Here is a 12,107-nt window from a genome sequence, read left to right as displayed (position 1 = left end):
GACAGTCTGATGGGAACTCCTTTGTAGGTGACTATCCCCTTAGCTCTTGCTGCTTCTAGGATTCTCTCCTTCATTTTAATCTTGGCTAATGTAATGATGATGTGCCTTGGTGTGTTCCTTCTTGGGTCCAACTTCTTTGGGACTCCCTGAGCTTCCTGGATTTCCTGAAAGTGTATTGCCTTTGCCAGATTGGGGAAGTTCTCCTTTATTATTTGTTTGAATAAGTTTTCCACTTGTGGCTGTTCCTCTTCCCCTTCTGGTACCCCTATAATTCGGATGTTGGAATGTTTAAAGATGTCCTGAAGGTTCCTAAGCCTCTCCTCAAACTAAGAGGACAGCTAAATCAGGAGCAGAACCATAGAAATGAAGATCACATGGAGGGTTAGCAACAGGGGAGTGGGAAAAGGAGAAGGGGGGAGAAGGTACAGAAAATAAGTAGCATAGACAGTAGATAGAAAATAGATGGAGGGGAGGGTAAGAATAGTAGGGGAAATAAAGAATCTAAAGAACTTGAGACACGTGGTCATAAACTAAAGGGGGGAATGGTGGGAGAGGGGTGTGCAGGGTGGAGGGAAATGAAGGGGGGAAATAGAACAACTGTAATGGCATAATTAATACAATATATTAAAAATAAATTAAAAAATAAAATAATGTGTTATTTTTATCTATTACTATATGGATTTAAAATAAAGTTTTTTTAAATAAAGCTTTTTTCTTTTGAGATTTTCAACAAATTTGGAGATAGCCTAGATGCTATGACTTAAAAATTTTGCTGTGCAGCAGAAATGAAGTTTGGTTCTATAACTGGGAGGTGGCACCTGAAAGTGACATGCAGATCGCCCTCCCCGCAGTCGCAGATAGTGATGTGCAGAGAAGCCGCTTTGCATGTGTTCAAATGGGAATATTAATTCAAAGGTGGTTAACTACTCTCCTGAGCCACGATGGGGGGTTAACTGGTGTCAAAGCCTGCACGTCCACGTTTCACCCCCACAGTGACTGCCAGGAAGTCAAATTCTGAGTGAGTCCTAACATCATTTTCAAATCTATTATTAGAGATAGAAGTCATGAGAAAGTCAGGCATTGATACACATAATACTTCATAAAGAGAAAATTACCTCTTAACAGAAAAAATGAAGTCCTGTAGCATATGTTTGTTAAACATTTTAAATTAGTTACACATTTTCATTTTGCCTCATTGTTTGGTTCTAAAATCCCATTTTAATTTCAAATAGAAAACATGTATTCATGCTGTTCTGTGGGAAAAGAGTATGTGATTAAAAAAATTATTTGTTGTCTAATTCCCCCAATTTTACAGTGTACTGGATAATTTGCAATGTTTTTTTATTTGTAGTTTTGAAAATTGTAACCATTGCTTACATCTTTATTGTCTGACCACTGATTTTTCTGGTGTACTAGGGTATTTTGCCACTGTTCAAGTGTATCTATTGGAAACCAAAAGGCTACCATTCTACTTAAAGTTATGTCTTCAACTGACAACACTTGCCATTTAAAGTCCTATTTCAAAATATGATTGTGCAGAATAGTTTCATTTGTATGGGTAGTACATAGGAGAACTCAAGGCCCAGGAAAGTGTTCTTCCTGGGCTTAGACTAGAGACATGCTGTGATATCTGGTGTAGATCACGGTTTTATTGGAGTCTTGGTTCACTTGAATTCTTGCAGCAGTTTGCCCTCACAATCACAAGACCAAGTATGGACTACCCAGTTCCTTCTGCCTCTACTGTAGTTTGTTCTGGTGCTAAATAGCTCTGGAAGCAAGGTGACCACAGTGATGGTGGGTTACTTGTCTCCCTCTCCCACTCAGGCACTAACTTTGTCTAATTTGCCCTATTGGCCCCTATTGCCCAGCTTGGCGTGGGGGTGGGTAGGGGGACGACACACAGTGGGCACTCTCTAAATGTAAACTGGAGAAGCGGAGGCGGCCACAGTGCCCGGATGCCTGCCGTGAACGGTTTTGGTGATTCCGCTCACTGAGGTCCACCCTGGCCCGCTGTCACACGGGCCCCTTATCTCTCAGGCGCCCGGCCTGGGAAAGCCAGCACGTGCTGTGGCTCCACCCACCAGTCCAGGCCGCCAGAGTACAATAGGTGCTCTTCCTTTCAAGCCACACTGTGGGTATCGGGCTTCTGAACAGCATCACGTTAGACAGGTAACTGCTACTGAATAATTAATTTTAAGTACTTTCAGGGCTCAGTAGGTCTCACTCTGAAAATGGAGTCTCAGAAAAATCAAGTGATCACCCCGAGACTGCCCAGCTGCTCGGCAGGCTCAGGGGTGGCGTGAGAATCCTGCATGAAAGATGCCTTTGAAAGGTCATTCCCCGAATACTATTTGGTGAACAATTAAGTTAGAAAAGAAGTGTAACATTTAACAAGTAATAAAAATTTCAAATGCCACGAGCTGTAAGATAGCAGAAACTGCTCTCAGTGAGAAACAGACTATAAAATTCAGGTCAGAAGAGCCTGCTGCAACTCTCTCATTGTGGAATCAAAGCACAGGTTCAAACTTGCAAACAATATTTGTGGTGACTTCCTACCTTAAATACATTGATGGGGAGATCAATGACCACATAGATAAGGTCTCCGAGGGCAAGGCTGGCTATCAGCGCGTTGGGGCCATTCCTCATACACTTGTTCTGGTAAATGATCCTGAGCAGAGTTGCATTCCCCACCATTCCCACGATGAAAATAGTACAAGATATCACGGTGTTGATGTACTTGAAAGCTGAAGTAATCTTCGTCTGCTGTGGGCAGTAGCCGTGCAACGAGCCATTGCTGGGTAGGGCCAGCTTAGAGGGTCGATGAGTGGTAACTGGGAAGCTGAGCTCTGTCCCATGGAACGTGGTAAAATCTTCCACGCGAGTGCTTAGATTTGCATTGTAGCTCTCGGGATTATCACTAATCACACACCCGACCATCGCCACCCAAAAGGACACCCTGAAGCAAAAAGTTTTCATCTTGATGAAGATTTGAGGAAATGCCTCTTACTGTGCTGCCTTCACACACTCGCTTTTTCTCCACCTAAAAAAAAGGAGAAAAAATAATTTGGGTTACAGAATTCAGCTGCCAGTAAGACTGTAGTCAAGATTATTCATTGCTCTAGTCAGAAAGCAGGTATTGGGTAATGGTAAGATACCGGGTCGGCCGAAAGTTCATTTGGTTTTCTTCCATATGATGGCTGTAGTTGCACTTAATTTTGTTTAACTTTATGTGAAACAGTTTTGTTAGACTGTGCTGTGACAGCTGTCATATGAGCATGCATTTAGAAACACTTATCAAAATTGGTGAATTTCTGTGTATCCGCGTCTGTATCTGTGTCAGCTCACCCCGAAGCAGAACAAACCAGAACAAACCAGGGGGGACCACAGCTCTGGGAGGGCAGGTTGTCTCTCCATCTCTCTCTTTCTCATCTCTCGTCTCTGTCCACTGCTATCCTTACATCTGATTATAAAGTGCATGGGGATGTGTCAGTTTTTGTCTTAGTAGTAGGTCTAGAAGTATATTACTATTTTCTATTCACTATACCTAGGCTGATAAGATCATGAACTAAAAAAAATCTCCAACAATTGGGATACATTTTATTGGTGGGAGAGAAAAGGCATTCTATGCTGAGTAAGTTACATAGTGTTAAAGCATAAAATTACCAATTCTATAATTAAGAATCCAATATTCCAAAATGTGTGCTGTTTTACACGTGGTAGATTATGAACATGGGAATAAAATGCAGCATAGTTAGCCAGTTAAAGTGTCACAAAATGTTAAATATCAGAACTCTGGTCAACACCATCGATACACATAACAATTTAAGTTTTTTTAAAAAAAAAGATTTATTTATTTTTAGAGAGGGAGGAAGGGAAGAAGAAAGAGAAACATCAATGTGTGGTTGCCTCTCATGCGCCCCTTACTGGGAGCCTGGCCTGTAACCCAGGCATGTGCCCTGATTGGGAATCCAACTGGCGACCCTTGGGTTTGCAGGCCAGTGCTCAATCCACTGAGCTATACCAGCCAGGGCTCACAATTTTAGTTTTAATTAAACGAGCACTGTGCGTGCACGATGCCCTCTGATCTAGACCACAGTGCCGTGAAGCAGGCACAGGTCCATTATGAAGACAGCCAGAGACTCAGCAACATCAGGGTGCCCATCAAAGGCACAGGCCTAGGTAGCAACGCTGGGATTCTAAGGCAAGTTAGTCCAACTTGGAGTCTCAGCTCTTAACCACTAGACTACACTGTCTCTCATTCTCATGCTTTTCTTAGCGCCTGAAATGTTTTAGTGAAGCTTCCGTTCGTGTGTTGCTTTCTTTTCTTAGCCACTGGCAGAGAGCAAGTGGTCTTTCTTGCCCAGGAAGTCTAGGTTTGTACTTTAACCCTTAAAGATGAGATGTTGGGAAAACGAGGGGGGTTTGGTGGCTCCTCACATTTAAGTAGTTTTATATTTTCTTTTTTGTGAGTTTTTATGACTCTTCAAATAAAGTAAGCTCATTTATGCAGTGATGTGTGTGCTTATGACATATAATGAAATTATAAAAAATTGTGTCTCTTTTCTTAATCTACTCACGGTTGGCATTAACCGGTTTTAGGGATTTGGACAGTTATCTTTGCCAGTTATCAATAAAGCTTAGGCTTACTCAGTATGTGGATGAAATAAGATTTGTTCAGTTTGTATGGGTCTAAAGTGCAAACACTACATGCTTGGGCCTTCTCCTGAGAGAGGTAAGGGGCACTTGGCAAAGGCATATGAATACCATACATTGGGTGAAAAATACAAACCTATTATTATTCCCTAGGAACCGGAAATAATAACATTTTATTTGTAGTAGTAATACATTCTGTTATGCATATATTTACCACCTGACTTGAACTTGACAACTGCAGGCCGGCAGGGGCACTATCCCCATTTTACTCATAAGGAGACCGAGTCTCTAGGGAGTTTAGTCAAGTTTTCATGGCCAGGAAGCAGCATGACAGATACAATACAACACTTTCCTTTGCTTCTAGGACTTGACTCAGCTGGATATTATAAAAATAAATGATCAAAACATCAATTTTATAAGCTAGGGGCATACTATGTACATATCAGATCTACTTGGACTTGTAAGTAGTTTGTAGTTTTTTTCTGGCTTCTTACAGTTTGGAGTGAATATGTGACCGAATATCGATAGACACTGTTTCCATTCGGCAGTGGAGACCAGGATTCTGAGAACACAGCATACTGTCACCCTCCTCTCCAGATCAGAGATGGGAGAAGAAAAACACTTCGATGTATCTTGTGCTGTTTAGTGACTAAAGCTTCCCGGTTTCCCAATCCGAATGGAATCCTCAACAATAGATGCATTACAACTAAGAGAGGGAAGGCTTCTTCCAGAAATGGAATGTCTCTTTGCCCCTTAGAGTCCATTGGGAAGATATTTGGTGAACTAACCTGGCCATGGGGTATCCCGCCACCCATGAAATGAACAGCTTTAGTCTTTGAACACTGGATTACTGGTTTGCTCTGTGCAGGTAAGGAGGCGGTGTGGGTTCTTACAAATGTGAGCTAGTGATTTGGGTTTCTGCCTGCCACCACCACAGAAGTTTTACATTATATCTCTAAGCTGCAGAGGTAAAGGGTACTTGGCAAAGGCATATGAATACCATACATTGGGTGAAAAATACGAACCCACACAAAAGAAGCCTCTTCAAATGCATGTTCCTCCCAGGATGAGCCCGTAGCTCATGTCCGTGGGTCTAAGCCATGCCGTGCTTGGAACAATCAGTCACGGCTCTAGAGAAGCATTTCAGGTTCAGACCTCAAGGACATGGTTTACAGATTTGGTGTTCTTCTACTTGGCGTGTAAGAATTTGCTGAAGTTCAAAAGCTGTTATTAAGGAAGAGGAATGAATCCCAATGCTTACACGTTAACCATTTAACATCTCTGATTCCTAAAATCGACACCTACCTGTAATTAATACAATAATTTGGAAATTCTGGCTTTACCCAAATGGCCTGAATTTAGAGCACTTAGTTTACCTGAAATGATTGTCAAGGTGTTTCTCAGTTAACACTTAAAACAGAATGCATGGGAAGGGGGCAGAGGAAGCCGTAAGCATCTACAAGAGGAGAAACAAAAAACTAGGCACTCTTTGCAAGTTTTCTGTGGGTTTTGCTCGCTGGGTAATAAATCCGCAACTCGCCTTACTGACAAAGTCTGACTTCAATTTACCTCCTGCCCAACCCCCTCAGCCGCCAACTCCATCGGGGAGCGCCATTAGGATGGTGTAAACAGAAGCTGATAGTCTAGAAACAGCCCTAGTTTTCTGCACGTGAAAGGCAACAAGTGCCCTTTAAAGGACAGCATAGAACCAAACGCCCAGACACCCACAAGCAGGTTTCCAAACCAGCCGCACTGGGGGTTTTCCAAAACATCTGTCCGAGTGCCCGTGGCTACCCGGGTGTGCAGGGAGGAGAAGCAGGCGAATGAGAAAAGGCTGCGGGACGCTCTTCACAAGTAGGCTTTGGAGCCTGCGACAGGGGCGTGAAGTTCCTCAAAGTTCTTGCACGCCTGGGGAAAAGACATACCCGGGAAAACTGTGTATATTCTTTAACTGAAAATCCGAATCCCGCCTGGGGAGGCCGAGGGGCTTTCAAACAGACCCCAAAGCCAAGGCGTTTTCGGAGTGCACCTCTTCTAGAAAGGCGCCCGGGTCGCTACGCGCCCCTGTGCAGGTGGGTGGCAGCCCGTGTGGGGAGGGTTGCCCAAGGAGCAGAGCGCTGGGCGAAAATGATGCCGGCTCCCTCTCCCAGCCAGCAGGCTCAGGAGGCCTTTCCCCCAGCCCTGCCTGGCCCCGAGAGGAAAGAGTTGCACCCACCGTGGAGCTAGGCGAGCACAGACCGTTGCCTGGTCCGCGCACGGTGCCTGGACGCAGGGACAGAGGAAGCGGAGTCGGCGAGAGTGGGTGGCGTGAGTCCCGGGCTCCTGCGCTGCACTGTTGCATCTACTTCGCAAAACTTCCTGGGAACCAATTCTGTGGGAAGGTCTCCCCGGCAGCCTGCCTCCGCAGCCAGCCTCCGGCCACCAGCTGGGATGGAGCCTCTCCACGTCCAGTCCACAATCGCCAGCCCACAGGGATGACTTGTGTGTGCGCGCGCGCGCGCGTGCAAGGGCTAACGAGTAAAAGAAAACCCTGGAGGAACACACGCCCCCAGTCTGCCGGTCCTTCCCTTCTCCTCCAAGATCTCCCAGACCTCCTCCACTCTAGGACAGCAAGAATGTTCCAAGCTTCCAGCCCTTCTTAGAGGCAACCACTATAAAGCACAAAGCTGCCTCCGCCCCCTCCCAGGCCCCGAAGGGCAGGAGTCTTGTTTTAACTATTTCCTTCCTGAAATGAAGTTGGGGCGGGAGGGGCAGTAATCCCTGAAGGAGGATAGTTTAACTGACAAGCGTGAGAACCGAGGGAGGCCTTGGAGAGAAACCCAGTCCAGTCCTAGGAAATGCAGCAGGTTTGATCCGTGGGGAGTCTCTGCAGACAGAGCTGGCCAGGGCCCAGCATGGCTTCTCCTCTGCGGCCCCTACTTCCTTGCTTGGTTTGTGGGAGTCATCTTAAGCTCAGAGCAAGTTGAAGAGCCAACGTGGACAGAAGTTTACTGGATCAAGTACATTTTGCCTCCACCTTGTCCCTTGAAGCCAGCCCCGCAAGGCTGCATAATACTAGACCAGGGCAAAGCACAAGCCAGGAAGTCCACAGAGGGGTCCAGTGTGCGGCTCAGAGAAACCTATGATTCCCCAAGAAATCAAAACTATGAGGATGCAGATGTGTGGCAGAAGGTGGGACTCAGCACCCCTTTATGAGAGAGATTTATTTTATCCTAAATTGGGGACTGGGAGAAGAGCTGAGGGACAAAGGCCATTGCCAGTGACGTGAAGAAAAACTGAGGGCTCCTCAGAGAATGCCCTGCCTTGGAGGTCTGCTGGCGTGAGGCCTGTCTTGGAAATGTGCCCTTGGGGAACTGGTCACTTTATGTCATGGACTGTTTCAGTTATCAACTGTAGCTAGAGAAAATCACCCTACAACAGTAGTGGCCTAAAAACACTACAGTCGTTTACTTTACTCATCAGTCTGCAATTTGGGTGGGTCTCGGCTGGGACAGCTCATCTTTGCTGGGGCTGGAGGCTCTGCTTCCAAGACAGTTCACTTACTCGGTGATGAGTGTTAGTTTTTCACCATATGTGTCTCTCTACAAAGTGGTTTAGGCTTCCTCGTAGCGGGATGGCTAGGTTCCGAGAGGGTGTTCCAAGAGACAGGAAGTGGGAGCTGCCAGTTTCTTAAGGTCTGGGCCTGGAAACTGGTCCAGTGTCCCTTCTACAGAATTCTATAGTCAAACAGATCCTAGGTTCAAGGTGAGAGAAGATAAACTCCACTCTCGGTGCACGGAGTGTCAGGGCACTGGGGGGTGGGGCATTTTGTAAAACCGTCAGAGATCCATGGGGCATCACCATTGAAAGGAGCCTTAATAGTTAGTCCTCTGGTCCAAGTGGATGAGGTATCATTAACCTGTTCTAGTTACAACAACCCCATGGTGAAAGTCAGCCAGCCAGGATAACCAGTATCTTTCATAAATGCCTTAATTTGCATAAAAAAAGAAAGGAAAGGTGCCCCTTGGAGTACACAGCCTGGAAAACGGATGATACTTTTAGGGAACTAAACGTCATTGCTTCCTCCCTGAAGGGGCAGCTGTACACCCAGGTTTGCACTTTGGAATGTGCAAGGTGTGTGTGAGCAGGGGCTAGGTTTCAGCCCCTACCTGCCCTGTGATCAGACACGCTCGGACAGTGCGCAGTCTGCCTTGGCGAACATGTCAGTCTGTCTGGTCTTTGCTAGAGCGTATCCACCAGCCCCTGTGTCCCGGGACGGCTCGTCCCACTGTATTGCAGACTAGCCATTAAAAATTCCCCCTCCATATCCGTTAGGGTGGCCATGACCAAAAACCTGGACACAATCGGTGTTGACACCGATTGTTTCTCCATCGATGTGGAGAAATTGGAACCCTAGTGCAGTAGCTGAGGAAAACAGAATGGCAATTTCGCAAAAAATTAAATATAAAAATTACTGTATGATCCAGCAATTCCACTTCTGTATACATGCCCCAAATAACCAAGAGCAGGGCTCAGACAGGTATTTGTGCACCCATGTTCATAGTAGCACGTGCATAAAAGTCAGAGTGGACACGACCCAAATGTCCATCTGTGGATGAATGGATAAACGACATGTGATATATATGAAATGAAATGTTATTCAGCTTTAAAAAGGAATGACACTCTGACATATGCTACAACATAGATGAAACTCAAAGACTATGTTAAGTGAAATAAGCCAGATGCAAAAGGACAGACATTTATGATTCTGCTTACATGAGGTACTTAGAGTGGTAGTTAAAATCGTACAGACAGAAAGTGGTGTGTGGTTACCAGGGGTTGGGAGAAGGAGGGGTAAGGAGTTATCGTTTCATGTGTTTGAGTTTCAGTCTGGGATGATGAGCGGGTTTTGGATGTGACTGGTGGTAATGGCTGTACAACAATGAATGTACTTAATACCACAGCTGTACAGTTGGAAGTGGTTAAAATGACAAATTTATATTGTATGTATTTTGCCAAAACAAACCTGCCTTCCTAGAATATCACTTGTTTATCTGCCCTATAAGTTCATAAAATAAATGTATTGCCTCTTCTAAGAAAGATATTTTTAGTATAAATAAATATGTTTATGTCTATCAGCAGCATACACCTGCTTTAGTAAGGGGCTGGGGTTGCCTTATTTTAGGTGAGAACAACAAAAACACCCTTAGTTGTTGGAGATTTGGATTCTCATCTCTGCTTCACTTTGGGGAAAATGACTAGCCAAGGCTTTATGTACTTGGCCCATCTCTGTTGTCCCTGCTTTGTACCAATAATGAACTTGTAAGCAATACATCTGACTGCATTTCTCAACTTCACTTCCAAAGGTTACTTCTTTTCCTTGTACAGATCTGCAAGTCGTCTGTGTTTCAGAAATACTTCCCTTGACTTCTGGTTCAAGCAGCACATTAAGGGGAGCGTTACTGTAATGGTAGTTCCGATGACTTTTCTCAGCATCATATTCTCTTTACTGACTTCCTGACTGATAATTGCTGAAGAGGAAGTACTCAAGATAGCACTTACAGCCAACTTTCCATGTGTCCTCAGGGTAAATGTTATTATGAATTTCAGTTTCTTGATTCAAATTTGTAAATCCATTTCACAATGGCTAAGTCCTGAGATCCTCAAACTGGAAATGCAACAAAGGATCCAAGTCTCAGAGTATTGGCTAAGTTTGTTGTGCTCGCTTTAGGGCTCCCTGAGGGAAACAAAACACACAGGTTCAGAGAAGCAGCAACTGTGATGATAAAGGAGGGCTGGCTGTGAGAGGACAGGTGGAGAAACTGGGAGAACGCACATCAGGGACCATCACACTGGGCTGCGCCATGGCCAGCTCACTGTTGGCAGGGACCATCCCCAGACTGGAGGAAAACGAGCAAGCCCGTGAATTGAAAGTCCATTTTTAATGAGCATTCACTACAGTACAGGCAGTTTGTTTTCAAAAGGAAGTACTCCCAAATGTTAATTTGTTGAGGATTGTGAAGTGTGTTGGTGGGCAAGACTGCAGGTTATCTCATCAAAATAAACTTAAGGCTTGATGTAGCCCCACGTTCTGTAAACGTCTGCTGGCTCCACTGGGCGGCCGGCACATCATCACTCAGCCTCCCGGCGAGGGGCGTCCATCTGGCCCAAAATATTTAACTTGCACCAGGACCACAGCTATTCCAGTTTTGAGGAAAGACAGGAGATAGACATACAAGGTAAATAAATGCCACGAGGAAGCAATAGACAAATCCAGAAAGTGTGACATTTTATAGGACAACTAGCCCTGCCTCTTCAAGGAGTCAAGGAGAAAGGGGTGTTTTTCCAGATTCAGACTTACAGGAGCACGACAGCCAGCTGCACTGTCCCGGACTGGATCCTGGTTTGTAGCAACTGACAGTAAAGGACATTTTTTGGACAACTGGGAAAATTTAGATTTGGACTAGCTATGATATGTTATTAAGCAATTATTAATTTTTATTAAATGTTATGATTTGGGGCACATAGGAGAACGGTCTTATGTTTTTGACATTCGTTTAGGGGAGGTGTACCTTAGTTTTAAATATTGTACCAAAGCAGAAACAAAAATGTCGTAAAGTGAAATAAAAGAGTGAAAAGCACCTGAGAGCCTGGCTATAGTCAGAGCTCAGTAAATGACGCCCTTCCACTTTCACTTGTGCCTTCTTGTGTGTCAGTGAGGTGACCGGTAGAGCAGAAGAAACAACTTCATAGTGGGAGTCACTGGTGCCAAGGAAACCTACGGCGTCCAGGGAGCCACAGGTAAAAGGAGGTCTGATGCCCTCAGTTATCCCTGATGAGACCAACTGCCCACGGCAGGGCTTGCACAGCGCCGCAGCCTGGATCCTGTAAAGAGACCCGCAGGGCCTGAGGGTTCCAGAGTTTGCTAGAGAGGACTAGAGGCCAGGCTGCGGGCTCTGGCTCCTGGATGCTCCTTCAGGCTGCTGTAGGCCTGGGAACTGTGGGTTGCACTTGTAATGAAAACAAACAAAACGGCCTGTGCTTGAATAAAAAAGACAAAAGAGGTGACAGCAGGTCTCTCTGGAGCAGCTTCAGGGCAATTCGCTTATAGTAGGCTGTTTAGGTATGTCAGGGAAACTTACAGTAGAGCTTGAAATTGTCAGGAAGGATTACCCAGTATCCTGTCCTGGGCAATATTCTGTGTTTTCCGTGCCCTTCATCATCTCTGAGCTATTTTACGACTCTGTAAGTTGTAGAAAACTGATAGCAGTGTAAATGATTCTCATCCATAGACAAAAAAATTAATTTTGATTGGTAAGATGCAAGTGATTCTTGCCTTGTGGATGTTGACAAATTGTCTTAGTCAGCTCCTGCTGCCCTAATAAAATACCACAGACAGGTGGTTTAAATAGAAATTTATCTCTTCACAGTTCTGGAGGCTGGAAGTTCAAGATTAGGGCACTAGCATCTCAGGC

At 45.1% G+C, this 12,107-nt stretch overlaps 2 protein-coding genes across 2 annotated transcripts in view; one reads left to right on the top strand and one right to left on the bottom strand.

Moving 5' to 3' along the window:
* Window positions 1-7,310, bottom strand: part of EDNRA (endothelin receptor type A) — a 54,881-nt gene extending 47,571 nt beyond the window's left edge. Inside the window, exons 1-2 of the mRNA XM_037162352.2 lie at window positions 6,869-7,310; window positions 2,557-3,040 (exon numbers count right to left, since the gene is read on the bottom strand). Of these exons, the coding sequence (XP_037018247.2) occupies window positions 2,557-2,976 (420 nt within the window). The 5' untranslated portion in view covers window positions 2,977-3,040; window positions 6,869-7,310. The remainder of the gene's footprint in view (window positions 1-2,556; window positions 3,041-6,868) is intronic.
* TTC29 (tetratricopeptide repeat domain 29) overlaps window positions 1-12,107 on the top strand; it is a 592,695-nt gene that overhangs the window by 84,846 nt on the left and 495,742 nt on the right. The window lies entirely within an intron of this gene.

The sequence above is a fragment of the Artibeus jamaicensis genome, unplaced genomic scaffold, assembly GCF_021234435.1.
Source record: "Artibeus jamaicensis isolate MK-2021 breed Jamaican fruit bat unplaced genomic scaffold, CSHL_Jam_final scaffold_537, whole genome shotgun sequence".
NCBI lineage: Eukaryota > Metazoa > Chordata > Mammalia > Chiroptera > Phyllostomidae > Artibeus > Artibeus jamaicensis.
The sequence above is the reverse complement of the archived record's forward strand: the minus strand, read 5'-3'. Positions and strand labels throughout refer to the sequence as shown.